Below are 17,719 nucleotides of genomic sequence, written 5' to 3'. Positions count from 1 at the left end.
AAGGAACTTCTGAAATCCTGTTTCCTGATATTCCGTTTTTACTCTTTAGACACACATCTGTTCTTTTAAATAAGGTGTTTTTAAACAATTCAACATGTGTTTTTAAAAGGACTCAGAGGTTGGGCGCAGTGGCTCATGCCTGTCATCCCAGCACTTTGGGAGGCCAAGGCGGGCAGATCACCTGAGGTCAGGAGTTTGAGACCTGCCTCGCCAACATGCTGAAACCCGTCTCTACTAAAAATACAAAAAAATTAGCCTGGGCTTGATAGTACATGCCTGTAGTCCCAGCTACTTGGGAGGCTGAGGTCAGAATCGCTTGAACCAGGAAGGTGAAGGCTGCAGTGAGCATTCCAGCCTAGGCAACAGAGTGAGACGCTGTCTCAAAAAAAAAAAAAAAAAAGATTCAGGGTACATATATGTATTACTTAGCTATTACTGCAGAGCAAATCATCCCAAAGCTTGGCTGAAAATACCAAACATTTATTATCTCACAGTTGCTGTGGGTCAGTAATCTGTGTTCTCCTTATCTAGGTGCCTCTGGCTTAGTCTCTCATGAAGCTGTAGTTAAGATGCTGCATCTGAGAGCTCAGCTGGGATGGGGAAAGGGTGATTCACTTCCAAGCACAATTGTTGGCAAGATTCATTTATGCCACATGTGCCTGTCCATACAGCAGCTCACAACATGGAACCTGGCTTCCTGCAGAACAAGTGAGAGTGAATATGAGTGCCTCAAGGCAGAAGCAGCCTTTGGAACGTGGTCTTGGAAGTAACATGCTATCACCTCTACCTACTTCTGTTTGCTAGCAGCAAGTCACCAGCCTACATGCAAGGGAAGGAGACTATAGGAAACATGAATACCAGGAGGATGGGATCACTGGGGATCATCTTAAAGGCTGTCTACTCCATACTAGATACTTGTTATAAAAATTAAATGAAGAATTCTAAAATCTTACTGTTCAAGGAGAAATGAAAATCAACCATTAAGTGACTTAAGTTTTAAACAGATCTTTCTCCCTTTCCCCCCTCCCCCCTTCATAATCCACACTCATCAGTTTTCTTGCTGTCTTTCTCTTTAGGGAAAAAATGCATTTTTCAAAGACCTAACTTCAATTCAGTTATTACCTAGTGGGGAAATGGATCCAAATTTCATTTCTGTACGACAACAGGTAAATTACAGCTATTGGATTTTGTTTTTGTTTCTTGGAGAAAAAACAGTAAAGGAAAAATCTAGCTTGCTTTTGAAAAGAATGACCACTTTCTATCGCAAGGACAGAAAACCAAACACCACATGTTCTCACTCATAGGTGGGAATTGAACAATGAGGTCACTTGGACACAGGAAGGGGAGCATCACACACCGGGGCCTATCGTGAGGTGGGGGGAGGGGGAAGGGATAGTATTAGGAGATATACCTAATGTAAATGATGAGTTAATGGGTGCAGCACACCAACATGGCACATGTATACATATGTAACAAACCTGCATGTTGTGCACATGTACCCTAGAACTTAAAGTATAAATAAATAAATAAATAAAATAATATTTTAAAAAATGACCACTTTCAAAGTATTCTTGAAAGCTAGTTGTTTACCTTTAAATGATGTGTTCCTTTTTTGATAATTAAACAATTTCATGGAAAAGCCACTGTAAGTGACAAAAAAGCTAACAATACTTTGATTTAGGTATTTTAAAATGAAACAGTAACAATATATTGCTGTATCTCTTTTTCCATTTTCAAGTTCTTATTGAAAGTTGTCAGTGCAGCTGTCCAGGCCCAACATTCAGCCACAAAGGTCAAAGATCCCACAGAAGAGGCCACACCCACTCCTTTTGGGAAAGACCAAGATTGGCCAGCTCTAGCTTTGGATTTAGCCCATCACCTTCAAGTTAGTGAAGATGTTGTTAGAAGGCATTATGTTGGAGAGCTATACAACTATGGAGTTGACCACTTAGGAGAAGAGGTAACATGACCCTTTGAATGTTAATTGGGCTCAAGTTATAAAATTGATAGTTGGAATAAAGACTCTCCAATGAAGCCTTTTGCTCTTCCTTTTGTTGGAACATCTAGGTACAAAAATAGAACAATATACTATTTTTTAAAACATAAAATTATAATCAAATAATTCCTACAGTGTGCCAGGCCTGCCCCTATGCACAGGGATATAGCACTAAACAAAACAGACAAGGTTCCTTCCTCATGAACTTGATAGTCTGCTGGTAGGAGCAGGAAAGCAGGCTGAATTTTGCATTGATTGGTAGGTGCTATGAAGAAAATAAAGAGGGCCGGGTGTTGTGGCTCACACCTGTAATCCCAGCACTTTGGAAGGCTCAGGCGGCAGATCACTTGAGCCCAGAAGCTCGAGACCAGTCTGGGCAATATAGCGAGACCCCATCTCTAAAAAGGAAAAAGAAACAGGATCATATGAATAAACAGGAGCCACTACAGTAGAGTGGGCAGAGAATGTGACATTTGAACCGAGCCCCTAAGGAGAAGCAGCAGCCAGCTACTCAGAAACTGGGGGAACAGTGCTTGAGACAAGAATTACAAAGGCCCTGAGGTGGGGACTAGAATGAAGGTCCAGGACTAGAAAGGCCAGTACGGCTGACGAAACATAGTAAGCAAGGAATAAAAAAGTGTGGCATGAGGTAGGGAGGCTGGCCCAGGCCATGGCTGTATCCTAGGTCTCGGAGCCCATGGTTATTCTAAGTGTATTCAGAAGCCATTAGAGGGGCTGGGCGTGGTGGCTCACGCCTGTAATCTCAGCACTTAGGGAGGCCGAGTTGGGTGGATCACTTGAGGTCAGGAGTTCAAGACCAGCCTGGGCAACATGGTGAAACCCTGTCTCTACTAAAAATACAAAAAATTAGCCGGGCATGGTGGCACACGCCTGTAATCCGAGCTACTTGGGAGGCTGAAGCAGGAGAATTGCTTGAACCCAGGAGGTGGAGACTGCAGTGAGCTGAGATTGTACCACTGCACTCCAGCTTGGGTGGCAGAGTGAGACTCCATCTCAAAAAAAAAAAAAAAAAAAAAAAAAGCCATGGAGGCCGAGGCGGGCGGATCACAAGGTCAGGAGATCGAGACCACAGTGAAACCCCGTCTCTACTAAAAATACAAAAAATTAGCCGGGCGCGGTGGCGGGCGCCTGTAGTCCTAGCTACCCAGGAGGCTGAGGCAGGAGAATGGCGTGAACCCAGGAGGCGGAGCTTGCAGTGAGCCGAGATCGTGCCACTGCACTCCAGCCTGGGCAACAGCATGAGACTCCATCTCAAAAAAAAAAAAAAAAAGCCATTAGAGGGCTTCAAATAGACATGACATGAAACTCCCTTTATTTGCCAAAAGTTTGAAAACAACACACTGAGTAGCCATATTGAATTGAAAGATTTAAGTGATGAGAAAAAAAAAAAATTAACCAAGGAGCAGAAATTTGGGTTTAAATGCTAAGTTTGATTTGGATTTATCTTTGGTTGTATATAATCAAAAGATAAATGGCCACAGTTCAAAAATCAACTAGAATGTCTTCACTGGCAACCTCATTCCTATAGAAGAAACACATCTGCTCACTCTGACTGTATTATTTCTCCATGTTCCTATCTTCAGGCCATTCTACAGGTTCATGACAAAGAGGTCCTTGCCTCTCAGCTGCTGGTGCTGACGGGGCAAAGGCTGGCTCATGCGCTTCTCCACACCCAGACAAAAGAAGGAATGGAGCTGCTTGCCAGACTTCCACCCACACTGTGTACTTGGCTGAAAGCAATGGTCAGTACAATAGATCGAGATCAGGCAAAAGGTCATTTTCTTGAGTGCCTAGTTAATAAGTTATGAAGAAAATTTGACAAATGTAATTCACCTACTTACAAAGAAAAGCATTTTTATGTAATAACTCTTAAGTCAGTAACAATTATTTAGTTGTCTATAATAGGTTATTTTTGTGTCCCATTTGCAGGACCCCCAGGACCTTCAAAACACTGAAGTGCCAATTGCAACAACAGCTAAACTAGTAAATAAAGTAATCGAGCTTTTACCAGAAAAACATGGGCAGTATGGTCTAGCCTTACACCTCGTTGAAGCTGTGGAAGCCGTATCTCTTCCTTCTTTATGACACTTACCTACTGGAAATAGTCTAAAATTATGATTATAACATGAAGTAGTGCATGGTTATTTTACATAGTAAGACCTGGAATTTTATGGGGAAAGTATGTCTTTTTTTTTTTCCTTTTGTAAAATAAATAAAAGTATATACAACTTTTTAAAAAGTACAACCCTGGCTAAATTCCACTCCTTTGGTTAATATTGAAGACAAAATATAAACAAATATCAACTCTGTTATAATTAATACAGAAGTTTTACTGTTTATTTCTAATTCAAACACTTAAATAGCTTTATTGTTAACCTTTGCTATTTAAAATTGATTATAATTTAGATTATGTTCTTATAAGATTCTATATTTCCTATCGAAAATGTTGTTGTAATTCAATTTAAATGTGTTCATGTACGGTCCCCATCAGTAGAGTATAGAAACACCCCACTCTCCTTTAGTACATGTTGAGAAAATGCCTTTGTTGTCATGCTCCAAATCCCACATGGGCTGCCACCTGGGAGCTCTGGATACTGAAAGCTTCCTTTCCCAGAGGTTCTGCTGTTGCCATCAGAGGAGGATGACCATGCTTGAGGAGGAAGAATGGGTTCAAGATCATCATATTCATCAGAAGGGGACACTAAACAGAACCCTTAACCTGTTGTACTTGCCAAAATTGAGAATAAGAGGTGTGTACAATGCAGCAAATTAATTATAATGTAAGTTAAGATTTGCTTTTTGCAAGTTGCAAAGTTGTATCCACATCAGGTCACTGTAAAAATGTATTATCTTGTAAAACTTATGTAAAAAAAAAAAAAAAAAAAGGCAAAGATACTAAAAATTTTAAGTCCAACTTTTATTTTTCCTACAAGTGTTTAGAAATGCTTCTGGGATTTGCTAATTGTTATCTTGGGAACAGTATTGAAAAAACTGCTTAGTGATATTACAGCTTTAGCAAACCTACCTCACAGCTGGGATGAGAGGATAAAATACAACTAATTTTGTACCCTATAGTGCCTAGAGCAGTCCAAGTGCTAAATATTTACTGACTGAAACCAAACTATAGCTACTCGGGAGGCTGCAGGACGATCGCTTGAGCCCAGGAGTTTGAGGCCATCCTGGGCAATATAGCCAGACCCTGTCTCGAAAAAAAAAAAAAAAAAAAAAGAAAAAGAAAAAACCAAACTAACCAAAACTCTGTAAAAGAGTGCTTTGAGCTCTACAAATACCAAGTATTTATTATGGTATATTTTTAGAATGTAGCCCTACAGTGTAATTATGGGTATGTGTCATGGATCACAATTATTATTCATAGTAAGTCATTGTGATACAGAAGTTTGTTTCTTCACTTCCCCTTAAGAAGCCAACTATAGTAATCATGCAAAGTTGAGGAGTATGTCCTTCAGGGATATAAAGAAAAACAAATCTTGTCTTTTGAGCTAAAAGAGCACATCCAAACAAGAATTTAACTGGCTAAAATTTAGTAATTACTGTTAAGTAACTATCAAACTTAAAATCTTACAAGATAAATGGTTAAGATGTCTTGAGTATTTGGGATGGGGGCCTGTGAGTCTGACTGAGACAAACATTTTATAGAGTAGCAGCATTGGAAAGGGCTAGTCCAACCTCCCAGCCTCTGCTTGGGTCTCCACTGTCCCAGCCAGACACATCCTAGAATTCTTGTAAACATATCCGGCTCTGTATTAACAGTCCCTTGTTATATGTGTTCTAAGAGATTAGGTCTTCCTGTGATTTTTCCAAGTACACTGAAAGTAGTATGAACTTAAGGAGGCTAGTCAAAGAAATTTGGAGTTACAGGTATTTTTAAAGACTAAATCCTCAATTCCATCATCACTTGGAGGGGAGGGGGCACTTGTTAAGCATTTTAGATAATAAAACTGGTTAAGCTTACTCTAGTAGAACAGACAATCAAATTTGGGGATTGCTGAGAACAATAATAAGCTGAAGTATGGCTCACAGAATCCTGATACAAACCATTAAGTCTCTAGTTAGATTTGTTATCCTAAAATTTTTCACAGAATTTTAAAATTGAATTCTGACTTGTATGGTTAACAAAAGCAGTTAAATATTTTATTACTTATCAAGGGCTTTTAAAATAAATAAATCTGATAGGAAGAAAGCAAATAAATACCTATGTAGACATTCTATAATAACAAAGAGCCATAGATGATAAAGGAATTAGATTTTAATGTAGAACAGGTGGTTTCTGAAACAAAGGTGTGTGGCACTTATTGTAGTTATTGATGAGACGCCAATAACCAGTAGTGTTTCCCTAGATATATGCCCACCCTCACACAACTTTCTCCATTAATGTTAAATATGCATTTTTATCTTATTAATTATATAAAGCTGAAGGAAAACAAAGTGTTCAAATAATCATAACTTCTACATTACAGGTTCTGTTTAGATGTAGAACTAGAGGGGCCAGGGTAAATGTAGATAAAGAGATATATAGCACCATGCTTCTAAATGCGTCATACTTTTGCAAACAGAAAAAAAGTTTTAACTTTATTATAAAAATTCGTCTGTGGGTCAAAGTAAACACTGTTACATTTAAATTGCTTTTTAAAAACAATTGCGATCTAAAGTCAAAAATCTGAAATTTAATAATATGAGACTTACACTGAATGTAATGTTCATTCAGAAGTTGCTGTGGTCCATTTCATTTATAAGGGACAAATATTTTTACAGTACACTATAGCAACAGCGAAAGCCCTCTCACCCTGATAGGAATGGGTTTGCTGGGTGTCTACCAAGTTAGATTCCTGCTGAATAGAATTAGGCATCCTTAAAAGATTTTAATCCAATACTGAATTGTTTATAAAATGCTTTCTCTATTGTAATGTACTGTAAGTAGTGAAATTCTGTATATATTGCTATTTTCTGTCCATTGTTGTGAACTTATGTATATTAGTGAAATAAATTTTCAGCTTTCATGTTGTTTCCTAAACATTCATAAGTATTAAGAGATTTCTTCCTCTCTTGAGTAACATATGTGGTGATTATTTTCTTTCTAATCCAACCCCAAAAACTAGCTATTCTGAAAAGGTTGATGTTCACTAACAGGAAGAATGATATGACCCTTCATCTCTTAAGGGAAACACGCCTTCGCCATTCCCTTTCAAAACTCTACTTCTTTTACTTGCCATTGACAACTTCTGCACCAACATCAGTCAGTACTTTTCCAGAATGCCTTTATTTTCCGTGTGATAGAATTTAAATACTGAGTCAAAAGATTTATAAAATATAAAACATTTTCTGCTCGGCCATATTTGAAGACAAGCTGAATACATATCTATGTTCTGAATAAGTCCATTATGGATATATATAGGAAGATATATATATATCCATCCACAGATACACACACACATATATATATTTCTGCATATATATATACACATAATTCTTTCTATAGTTACAGGAAATACTTCTTTTATAATTCTGATTTTGACCATCCTCCACCATTTACTCATCCACTCATTACCTAAATCTTGGCTTTCTTTCCAATATTGTAAATAATCCATCTAAACTTCTAGCCAGTCCTGTCAGGAGGGTTCTTGCTCAAGTGAGCTGTTAATACTATTTTCCACTGACAACTTCTGCACATCGAGGACAGAGTGTATCTGAAGACTCCGCTGTATACTTCCAACAACGAGGGCATTTTTTTTTCGTAGTCGGCATGACAATTACTTTATAGGAAGACTCTTCACGAATATCACCACCTATAAAAAAATACATGAAGAGAATTTCTGATAGGCATTCAACTTGTAACACTGTTTCTTTTTTTTTTTTTTTTTTTTGAGGCGGAGTCTCGCTCTGTCGCCCAGGCTGGAGTGCAGTGGCGCGATCTCGGCTCACTGCAAGCTCCGCCTCCTGGGTTCCCGCCATTCTCCTGCCTCAGCCTCCCGAGTAGCTGGGACTACAGGCGCCGCCACCACGCCCGGCTAATTTTTTTGTATTTTTAGTGGAGACGGGGTTTCATTGTGTTAGCCAGGATGGTCTCGATCTCCTGACCTCGTGATCCGCCCGTCTCGGCCTCCCAAAGTGCTGGGATTACAGGCTTGAGCCACCGCGCCCGGCCCGTAACACTGTTTCTTAATTGGTTTAGCAGAGGCTTCTTTTTCAGTCTTCTGTCCTGCCTTGGTAAAGCTTGTTAGACACTTCCCCATTTGCCCCATTACATATACAGCCAAGATAATGGGATCATACAACTCGACAACTGAAGAGAGCTGAGGAATTAGAGACCCGGTGACTGAGATTAACTGACATCTCCCAAGTCACCGAGTTCTACATCTACTCAGGCAGAGCAGACTTTCTAGCTGTTAAATCTGGATATAGTTCTGATGAATGACACTGCCTCTCCAGCTACATACATGACTAAGAATTTTTAAAAGCCAAATTATAGTGACAACTACGGTGTCCTCACTCAAAATTTCTCATGGAACAGAAGGAACCAAAAATATCTCCACAATTAATACTCTTAGACTTCGGACTGATAAAAATATAAAAGTAATCTAGTCATTGTACAAAGAGTATATTAACATTACATGGCTGGGCACGGTAGCTCACGCCTGTAATCCCAGCACTTTGGGGGGCTGAGGCAGGTGGATCACCTGAGGTCAGGAGTTCGAGACCAGCCTGACCAACATGGTGAAACCCTGTCTCTACTAAAAATACAAAAATTGGCCGGGTGTGGTGGTGGGCGCCTGTAATCTCAGCTACTTGGGAGGCTAAGGCAGAAGAATCGCTTGAACCTGGGAGGCGGAGGTTGCAGTGAGCCAAGATTGCGCCATTGTACTCCAGCCTGGGTGACAAGAGTAAAACTCTGTCTCAAAAAAAAGGAAAGAAAAAATTATACAAAGCAAATTTAGCCAGAACTTTTACTACATGGTCTATGCTGCCAAGCCCAAATTTGAACTGCTGCCTGTAAGTTAGCTTCCCATCTCCTGGTACCCAAAAGCTATGAAAAACACAGGCAGCATAACCTTTGCCAAGATACCTGCTTATTTTTCTTTTTTTTTTTTTTTTTGAGACGGAGTCTCGCTCTGTTGCCCAGGCTGGAGTGCAGTGTTGTGATCTTGGCTCACTGCAAGCTCCGCCTCCAGGTTCACGCCATTCTCCTACCTCAGCCTCGCTGGGAGTACTGGCGCATGCCGCCACGCACAGCTAATTTTTTGTATTTTTAGTAGAGATGGGGTTTCACCATGTTAGCCAGGATGGTCTCGATCTCCTGACCTCACAATCCACCTTGCCTCGGCCTCCCAAAGTGCTGGAATTACAGGAGTGAGCCACCGCACCCAGCCTATATTTCTTTATTAATGCAACTCTACCTCCACCAATGAAGATGAACCAGGTTGACTTTTAAAATCTTCTATAAAACAAATATTGACAAAATGCTTGCTTATGAGATACCATCATTAGAATGAGCTCAATAAAACTTCCTCCTTAATCCCTCACAAGAATGGCTAAATATTTTAATCTGGGGTACACATAATAGGAAATTTTAGAATCAACACTGGGGAACAGTGGGCAGGACTGCGCCAGTACTGGGGTACTAAGTATCAAAGCAGGGGGACACTTGGGAGCAAGTCAGACTAACATAAACTTCATATAAAATGACCATTATTTATTTAAAGGACAGAAAGAAAATCTCTCTCCCTCTTCAGTCCCTAGCCCTCAGTTCCCAAGATCATCAGGCAAGATACTTTTAACAGCGGGCTTAGAAACTTGGCAATTGTTTATATTATTTCCACAGAAAGACATATTCTAAGTACATATCTACCTTTAGAATAAATCTAGTCCATGGGAAGTTGGAGATGACCCAGAGTTATTCAATTCTCCAGATGTTACTTGTTACTTTCACCTCCTCCTTACCTTCTAAGTTGATGAGGAATTTCCCTTTAAGCTCAATTACATCTGCAGTCATCTCTCGTGGTTCCTGAGCCAGTAAAGTTGACTCAGAAGCCATCATTAACTCATTCAACTGAGAGGTGCTGGAAGTCTCTTCAGACTGCAGCATCTGTAAGAAAGCATGTGAAAGTTACAGTTTATGTTAAATTTTTACCATAAACTGAGGATATAAAAAGAGACACTATAAATTCTCATGTTTAGAGAGGAACCTTGTGGTATACCATTGCATCCTGAGCAAATACCATTAAATGCATCAATCCTAATTAGTATAAAAGGTTTTAACTAAAAATGTCCATCAACAGTATTTATTGAGAATGCCAGGCACTTCACTTTGCTAGATCCTATAATTTCTCTTATTTCTAATTGTCGCATACACACACAAAAAACCTATATGGTGTTTATTATCCTCACTTTACAAATGAAGAAACAAGCAAAGAGAGGTTAACTTGCCCAAGATTCTCAACCAGTAAGTGGTGGAACTGCAGGTCAAGCCCAGGTCTGCCAGCCTCAAAGCCTTTTTTTTTTTTTCCATGTATCATTGGGTGAGGAGCTAAAATACTATCTCAACCGGTACCTGCTTTTAGTAATGCACACTGATCGTGGCAATCTGAACAATACACAGAACGCTTCTGAAGTAGACTGAATTTGTCTGATGAACACACTTTACTCTGTAATTTTGATCTTCAAAGTGAGTTTTTAAGCTAACCAACACAGACATTCCTTTAAAAATGAGAGTCCATGAGAAACAGGAGACTCAAAGAGATGAATTTGGTTTTAACAAGTTTATACAATTAGTAACGGATGGAACCAGGACTCCATCTGACAGCTACTTGGTATGATTCCTAAGGAAAATACATTCATGTTTTTGAAAATCCCAAAGTATTTTTTCCAATAAAGATTGATCCAAACAAGCTGTTCTTTTCAGTTTATTACTTAGGAAGACTGAAGTCAAAGGAAACATAGTATGCAGGAAAAAAGGCCAGGACTAGGCTGTGTTACCCTGGCTAGGTCATAGCTTCAGCAGTCCTCACTTCCTCGCTTGTAAAATGAACAGCTTCCCAAGTTTCAAATTTTAAAATGTGAACATCTCATCTATTATACCTACTAGCTATTTCAAGCTCAAATCTTAATCACGCTAATCACATCATTAAAAATTTAAATTGAGCTTACCATACAAAATGAGATGGGTATTTTTTAGAAAACTGACACTAATAAAACTTTTTAAAAATAGCTCTTTCCACCATCTTTCTGCACCGCCACAATGGTGCACATGAACGTCCTGGCTGATGCTCTCGAGAGCACCAACAGTGCCGAAAGAGAGGCAAAAGCCAGGCTTTAGGCCACGCTCCAAAGTCATCATCCGGTTTCTCACTGTGATGATGAAGCATGGTTACATTGGCAAATCTAAAATCACTGATGATCACAGAGCTGGGAAAACTGTTGTGAACCTCACAGGCAGGCTAAACAAGTATGGAGTGATCAGCCCCAGATTTGATGTGCAACTCAAAGATCTAGAAAAATGGCAAAATAATTCTGCTTCCATCCCGCCAGTTTGGTTTCATTGTACTGACAACATCAGCTGGCATCATGGACCATGAAGAAGCAAGATGAAAACGCACAGGAGGGAAAATCCTGGGATTCTTTTTCTAGGGATGTAATACATATATTTACAAATAAAATGCCTCACGGAGAAAAAAATTATATTCATTGACAATTCTCTTCTTAAGCATTTAGACTGGAGAAAAATCACATCATTATGTGAAGCTATAAACCAATCTGGCCAATCAACCCTAAAAATCCCAAGAAGAAAATTCTGATGGCCCTTCTGGAAATAAAAACAGGATAAATGCTTTGAAATATATGTGGTAACTTGCTGGATAAAATGAATTTTCTCCAGATTTCACAAAATAAAAATGGAAACTCTTTTTGGGTTTGTTTTGAATCTGGTCCAGATGGATGAAATTCTCAGGAAACCTGACCCTTAATACAAAACTCCCAATTTTTATACATTCGAAGATGATCATGATGAATTTATATGTCACCTGTCTTCTAAATAGTCCTGAGGCCTTTGATTTGAAACAGAACTTTATTTATTCCTTCCTTGTCCCTACACAGTGACATATGCGTGTTACATGCATAGAACACGTTTTACAAGACATGGAAAAGAACATGGTGAAGTAGGAAACAAAGAATCAGTGATAATATCAGGATTAGAAGACAAACCCTAATTTCTAAATTAATTTTTTTTTAATTTAGACACATTTTAAAAGCAAATTTCAGGCAAAGCACTATGATACTAACACCATTTCAAAAGGGACATATTGCTGCATACCTCTATTATCTCGAAAAGCAGTCCAGGTTCTATCACTATGATAACCTTGTACTCAGCTGCATTTTTGCCAGGGATGCTTCCGAGAAATGAATCTCGCATTGCACACGCACTCTCCACAGCTTCTTCCAACCCGGGCTTCTTCCAGATAGAACTAGTACTAATCCACCCAGTACGGAAAACACTCTTGGGCTCTTCAGAAGAACAAAAACAGTAAACTGCTTTACAAACATCCTAAGCTGTATATGAAGCTCTAACCATTAAATATTTACCATTAATGGGAAATAAGAATTGTTATTTACGGTAATCAAGTGATGAAATATTATGGAGGCATCCTAATTATTTACAAAACATTTCTATCAGCATTGGAAAATATTTGCTACCTTTAAACAAAAGAGAAAATATATAATAAGAGCTCAAAGAAAAAAAAGGATGCTTAGAAAAAAATATAGAAATATCCCAATATTAACAGCTATCAGTAGTAAGATTATAAGTGACTTCCCCCTCTTTCTACAACTATCATATAATACTCACTAAAAGCACTATATTTTGTTTTAATATAACCTAAAATATATTTCAGAACTTTTTTTTTTTTTTTCAGAAGGAGTCTTGCGCTGTCACCCAGGCTGAAGTACAGTGGCATGATCTTGGCTCACAGCAACTTCCATCTCCTGAGTTCAAGCAATTCTCCTACCTCAGCCTCCCAAGTAGCTGGGACTATAGGCGCCCGCCATCACTATGCCCGGCTCATTTCAGTAGAGATGGGGTTTCGCCATGTTGGCCTGGCTAGTTTTGAACTCCTGACCTCAAGCGATCTACCCACCTCAGCCTCCAAAAGTGTGGGGATTACAGGCGTCAGCCACCACACCTGGCCATTTCAGAACATTTATAAAGGTATTTAAGAAAAAAAGTGATTTCTCAACACAGTCAAGCTGCTAATACATTTCAGAAAACACAGAATTCTGAAATTTACCCTACTCCTCTACAAATAGGTGCAGAAACAAATACATGACCAAGATATACTGTCACAGAGCAGTCACTGTAAATGGATAAGTGCCCCTTTTATGAAGCAGATAAAATTAGAAGTTGCACCTTTATCAGGGCTCTTTCTCATTAAGAGAATAAACAAAGTATTCCTTACCTTTAATATAAGGTATGTGCTGGAACACCTCTTCAGCCAGGTGAGGAAGAATGGGAGCAAAAGAACGAACTATTACATCCAAAATTTCAACTAATGCAGTCTGACAAGAGCGTCGTCTGGGGTCATTTTCCTTTTCACAATAGAGCCTGAACAAGAACAACTTATTCAGCAGTTGACAATACTTTACACATTATGGTCACCAAAATAGGACCTGCCTCAGGTTGAGTTTATTTCTAGTGGCTAATCTTATGGTTCTAATCATCTTCTACTTAAAGAATACAATACACTCTCCTACGATTTCACTCCGTCCAGGTGTACCCACCTCCTCGAAAGCACTCATGGCTAGCTATCTCATTCTGTTTCTCAGGTGGATGACAACCAGAGTCTAGACTACCGTATTAAAGGACTATGAATAAGTTAGTTGACGGTATTTCACATGTGGCTCCTACCCACTACAATGCTATTAGTGTTTTAAGGGAAGGAGTAGGAGTTAGAATCCCTATGTGCAAGGTCCTTGAGGTGCTGACAGGCTGAGGCTAACATCTCAGACTGGACTCATTATCATAAAGATAGGACCATCACCTGCCCACTGGAGCAACAGATGAAGACTTGGCATCCAGCCCTCTTCTACAAGGATACTGCTAATATTATACACTGTTACCATATAATTGCACATACATCTCTCTCTCTTCCCCTCAGGATCTGAGAACTCCTGAGAACAAGTGTTATGTTCATCATCTGATACTAGCAGTGATGATTTTTTGAACACTTTATCAAGCACAGCATAAAGCACATTATTGCTTTTCCTTCTCAATCACGAGGTAAGTATTATTATACTCATTTTACAGATGAAGAAACAGATTACAGAATAAGTTGCCCCAAATCAGAAAGCTAGTAAGCGGGAGGGCAAACCTTTATACTCAGGCTTGACTCTGGAACCCAGTCTTAATAACTGCACAACACTGCCCGTCGTGCTCATCACTGAATCCCCGACGGTTGCCAAACACAAGTAGACACTCAAAAAATAGTTGCCGAGGTTTTGTTGTTGTTGTTTTCTGAGACGAGGTCTTGCTCTGTCGCCCAGGCTGGAGTGCAGCGGCACAATCTCCGCTCATTGCAACCTCCACCTCCCAGGTTCAAGCGATTCCCGTGCCTCAGTCTCCTGAGTAGCTTGGATTACAGGCATGTACCACCATGCCCAGTTATTTTTTGTATTTTTAGTAGACACAGGGTTTTGCCATGTTTGCCAGGCTGGTCTCGAACTCCTGGCCTCATGTGATCCACCCGCCTTGGCCTCCCAAAGTGCTGGGATTACAGGCATGAGTCACCACGCCTAGCCATTGTTAAGCATTTTAATATTTAGCCATACATACCTATCTTTGATTATACTGAAATAAAAGTGAGAGAGCTCTCTGGTATAAAATGTCCGTAACAGCCGAACAACTTTTCCAAAATCATATTGTTTGTATAATTCGGTAATCTAGGGAACAAAGTCAAAATAAATTCGGAAGCTGAGACAGGCAAATGAAAATGTTAAGTCATCACAAGCAAAATATGCTCATTTCAAAAATATATTTCAAAGAGACAAATACAAAACAGGCAATATGCAAGAACTCCTGGGAATCTTCAAAATGTCATTTCTGGAAAACACATTTGACTACACTCAGAAAATACTATTTTACTCTGAGAACTACGAAAGAACACTAATCAAGGAAAGAATGAGATTGTAAATAATAAAATCACACCAGTTTTACAACAGCAAACAGTGGAAGTTACCAACAATTCATTAGTGTTCCTTCACTGATGCCTCATTTATTTTTGATTGGGCAAAAGTGGTATGTACACTCTGACTTAAGGGTGCACTAATGCAAATACATTTCCAATTGTGAGAAAACACCATTTTGTTTTTTTTTTTTAAAGACAGGGTCTCACTCTGTCAATCAGGCTGGAGTGCAATGGCACAATCACAGCTCACTGCAGCCTCAAAACCCTGAGCTCAAGTGATCCTCCTGCCTCAGCCTCCCAAGGAGCTGGGACTACATGCACTCGCTAACACGCCTGGCTAATTTTTAAAACTTTTGTAGAGATGGGTTCCCGCTCTGTTGCCCAGGCTGGTCTTGAACTCCTGGCCTTAAGGAATCCTCCCACCTTGGCCACCCAAAGTGGTAGGATTTATAGGTGTAAGCTTCTGCGCCCAGCCAGAAAACACAAATTACTTAAGTCTATATAAAAATGAGCAAATATCTTATGAGACAAATAGGAATAGTCATTTTGGTTATTTCTGTACTTTATTACGAGTAGCACATCTGCAGATAAATAAAGCATAACTCCACTTTATTCCTTCTTGTTGGAGAAATAGAGCTAATTGTAAGAGAAAAATCTGGTCTGGACATATTTCTCTAATCTTTTAAGAAACTCAAAAGATATGATAACACTTGATACCTAAGGCCAACCTGGGAATGTGTGGAATTTAGCAAGCATAACCTTTTCAAGAGTGCTATAGTTACTATTTCCAGCAAGGTCTGTTCCACTGAGATAAAACTAAAATTTTAACCTAAAATAGTGCTGATATTTCTAGTTTCCAGAAGTTTATTAATTTACATTTACCTTGTTTGCCAAATCCTGCAGTAAATGTAGCATATACTGGTCTATGACATACATATCGTTAACAGGGATGGAATCTGTTTCTGGGTTGAAATCAGCCACATTTCCCAAAAGAAAGCGGAGTGTATTCCTAAGCTATTCATAGGAGGAAAATATATGCAGTTAAAAAAATTTAATGATGCCTTCAATTTTCACTGAAAAGTTATGCTTTTACTCTGTAATTAAGTTGGATTCATCCAACTCTTGTCATTTTCTTAATGGGGTATTTTTATTATCATTCCAAATAACACTACAAATGTAAAAAAAAAAAAAAGACAAAAAGTACACAACAAACTCTTATTCCAATAGCCCAGTTATAGAAACAACCACAGGATTTTTATGCCTAATGACTGAATTTTCATTACATTTCTTTATTACGTTAGGACGAATCACCTTTCAGTAGCCCAGTTTATTCATGTGTGTGGGTCAGAATAATGTTATTCCACTTGCTTCACAGGTGAATATAAAGATACATGGAAAAATATGAAAGGTTATTGAGTACATAAATATACAAAATTAATATCTATACTATGTTATACTACATTTTATATATTATATTAATAAAATATAAAGGATATTATATACAAATTATATAAAGTTACTGGTATTACTACCATTGTTTTGAAACAAATAAATTAACACAAGACTTTTTTTTTTTTTTGAGACGAGGTCTCACGCTGTCACCAGGCTGGAGTTCAGTGGTGGGATCTTAGGTCACTGCAACCTCCACCTCCTGGGTTCAAGCGATTCTCCTGCCTCAGCCTCCCAAGTAGCTGGGACTACAGGCATGCACCACCACACCCAGTTAATTTTTTATTTTTAGTAGAGGCGGGGTTTCACTATGTTGGCCAGGCTGGTCTCGAACTCCTCACCTCGTGATCCACCCACCTCGGCCTCCCAAAGTGCTGGGATTACAGGCATGAGCCACCATGCCCGGCCAACACAGGAGATTTTTAAAAGCTCACAATATATGGAGAACTCATTTTCATTCAGTTTTTTCAGTGCCGAACAAAATGTGTCTCATTTTTTAAAACACTGATTTGGCAAACCTGTCCTTTAGAAATAGGAAGAATAATGGTTCTAACCTTGCTAATATCATCTCTGGCAGCATTGAGCACGGATGGGCCGATTGCAACTTCGGTGAAGACATTGGAATCAGCTACCCACCAGCGAAGGACATCAGCGCCATAGGGAGGCTCTTTGCTTTGATCCTTTTCATTGAGAAAAAATATATAAACACAATGGCTTTCAATTCCAATTAGCTGAACAGATGTTTTAGGTAAAGCTCCTATTCAGAAATTTTTGAGCACAATACAAATATAAACTATACTAGCATTGTAATGAAATGCAGGCTAACAATCTCAAATTAGGCTGTATCTACAAAAAAAAAACTGAAAAAAGAAAGAGGGTGCTCTGCAATTTTGTTCAACGCACAAATGCTCATACCTAATCTCTTCCCTGGTCATATCTGTTTCCATCTATTACAGCTGGTAGTTAGACACACAGCAGTGCCAGGGAGGTCTCTATAGTAAGGGCGGGGAAGAGGAAGGCCTGCTTTTCCTTTCACTATTTCCTAGCAACTCTGTATACAAAACAA

General features: G+C 39.0%; 2 protein-coding genes and 1 pseudogene across 3 annotated transcripts in view; 2 read left to right on the top strand and 1 right to left on the bottom strand.

Moving 5' to 3' along the window:
• Nucleotides 1–5,263, top strand: part of LOC105493490 (RAB3 GTPase activating non-catalytic protein subunit 2) — a 121,273-nt gene extending 116,010 nt beyond the window's left edge. For both annotated transcript variants that reach the window (XM_071080927.1, XM_071080928.1), the window contains exons 32-35: nucleotides 1,077–1,166; nucleotides 1,739–1,960; nucleotides 3,601–3,759; nucleotides 3,947–5,263. In XM_071080927.1, coding sequence (XP_070937028.1) covers nucleotides 1,077–1,166; nucleotides 1,739–1,960; nucleotides 3,601–3,759; nucleotides 3,947–4,102 — 627 coding nt within the window. In that variant the 3' untranslated portion in view covers nucleotides 4,103–5,263. The remainder of the gene's footprint in view (nucleotides 1–1,076; nucleotides 1,167–1,738; nucleotides 1,961–3,600; nucleotides 3,760–3,946) is intronic.
• Nucleotides 5,264–6,269: 1,006 nt separating this feature from the next.
• LOC105493738 (isoleucyl-tRNA synthetase 2, mitochondrial) overlaps nucleotides 6,270–17,719 on the bottom strand; it is a 73,489-nt gene continuing 62,039 nt past the window's right edge. Inside the window, exons 17-23 of the mRNA XM_071080933.1 lie at nucleotides 17,208–17,333; nucleotides 16,087–16,218; nucleotides 14,853–14,959; nucleotides 13,480–13,625; nucleotides 12,342–12,532; nucleotides 9,974–10,118; nucleotides 6,270–7,821 (exon numbers count right to left, since the gene is read on the bottom strand). Of these exons, the coding sequence (XP_070937034.1) occupies nucleotides 7,679–7,821; nucleotides 9,974–10,118; nucleotides 12,342–12,532; nucleotides 13,480–13,625; nucleotides 14,853–14,959; nucleotides 16,087–16,218; nucleotides 17,208–17,333 (990 nt within the window). The 3' untranslated portion in view covers nucleotides 6,270–7,678. The remainder of the gene's footprint in view (nucleotides 7,822–9,973; nucleotides 10,119–12,341; nucleotides 12,533–13,479; nucleotides 13,626–14,852; nucleotides 14,960–16,086; nucleotides 16,219–17,207; nucleotides 17,334–17,719) is intronic.
• Nucleotides 11,271–11,659, top strand: LOC139358887 (small ribosomal subunit protein uS8-like; annotated as a pseudogene).

Source organism: Macaca nemestrina, chromosome 1, assembly GCF_043159975.1.
Source record: "Macaca nemestrina isolate mMacNem1 chromosome 1, mMacNem.hap1, whole genome shotgun sequence".
NCBI lineage: Eukaryota > Metazoa > Chordata > Mammalia > Primates > Cercopithecidae > Macaca > Macaca nemestrina.
Note: the sequence above shows the minus strand (reverse complement) of the source record. Positions and strands in the feature narration are given on the sequence as shown.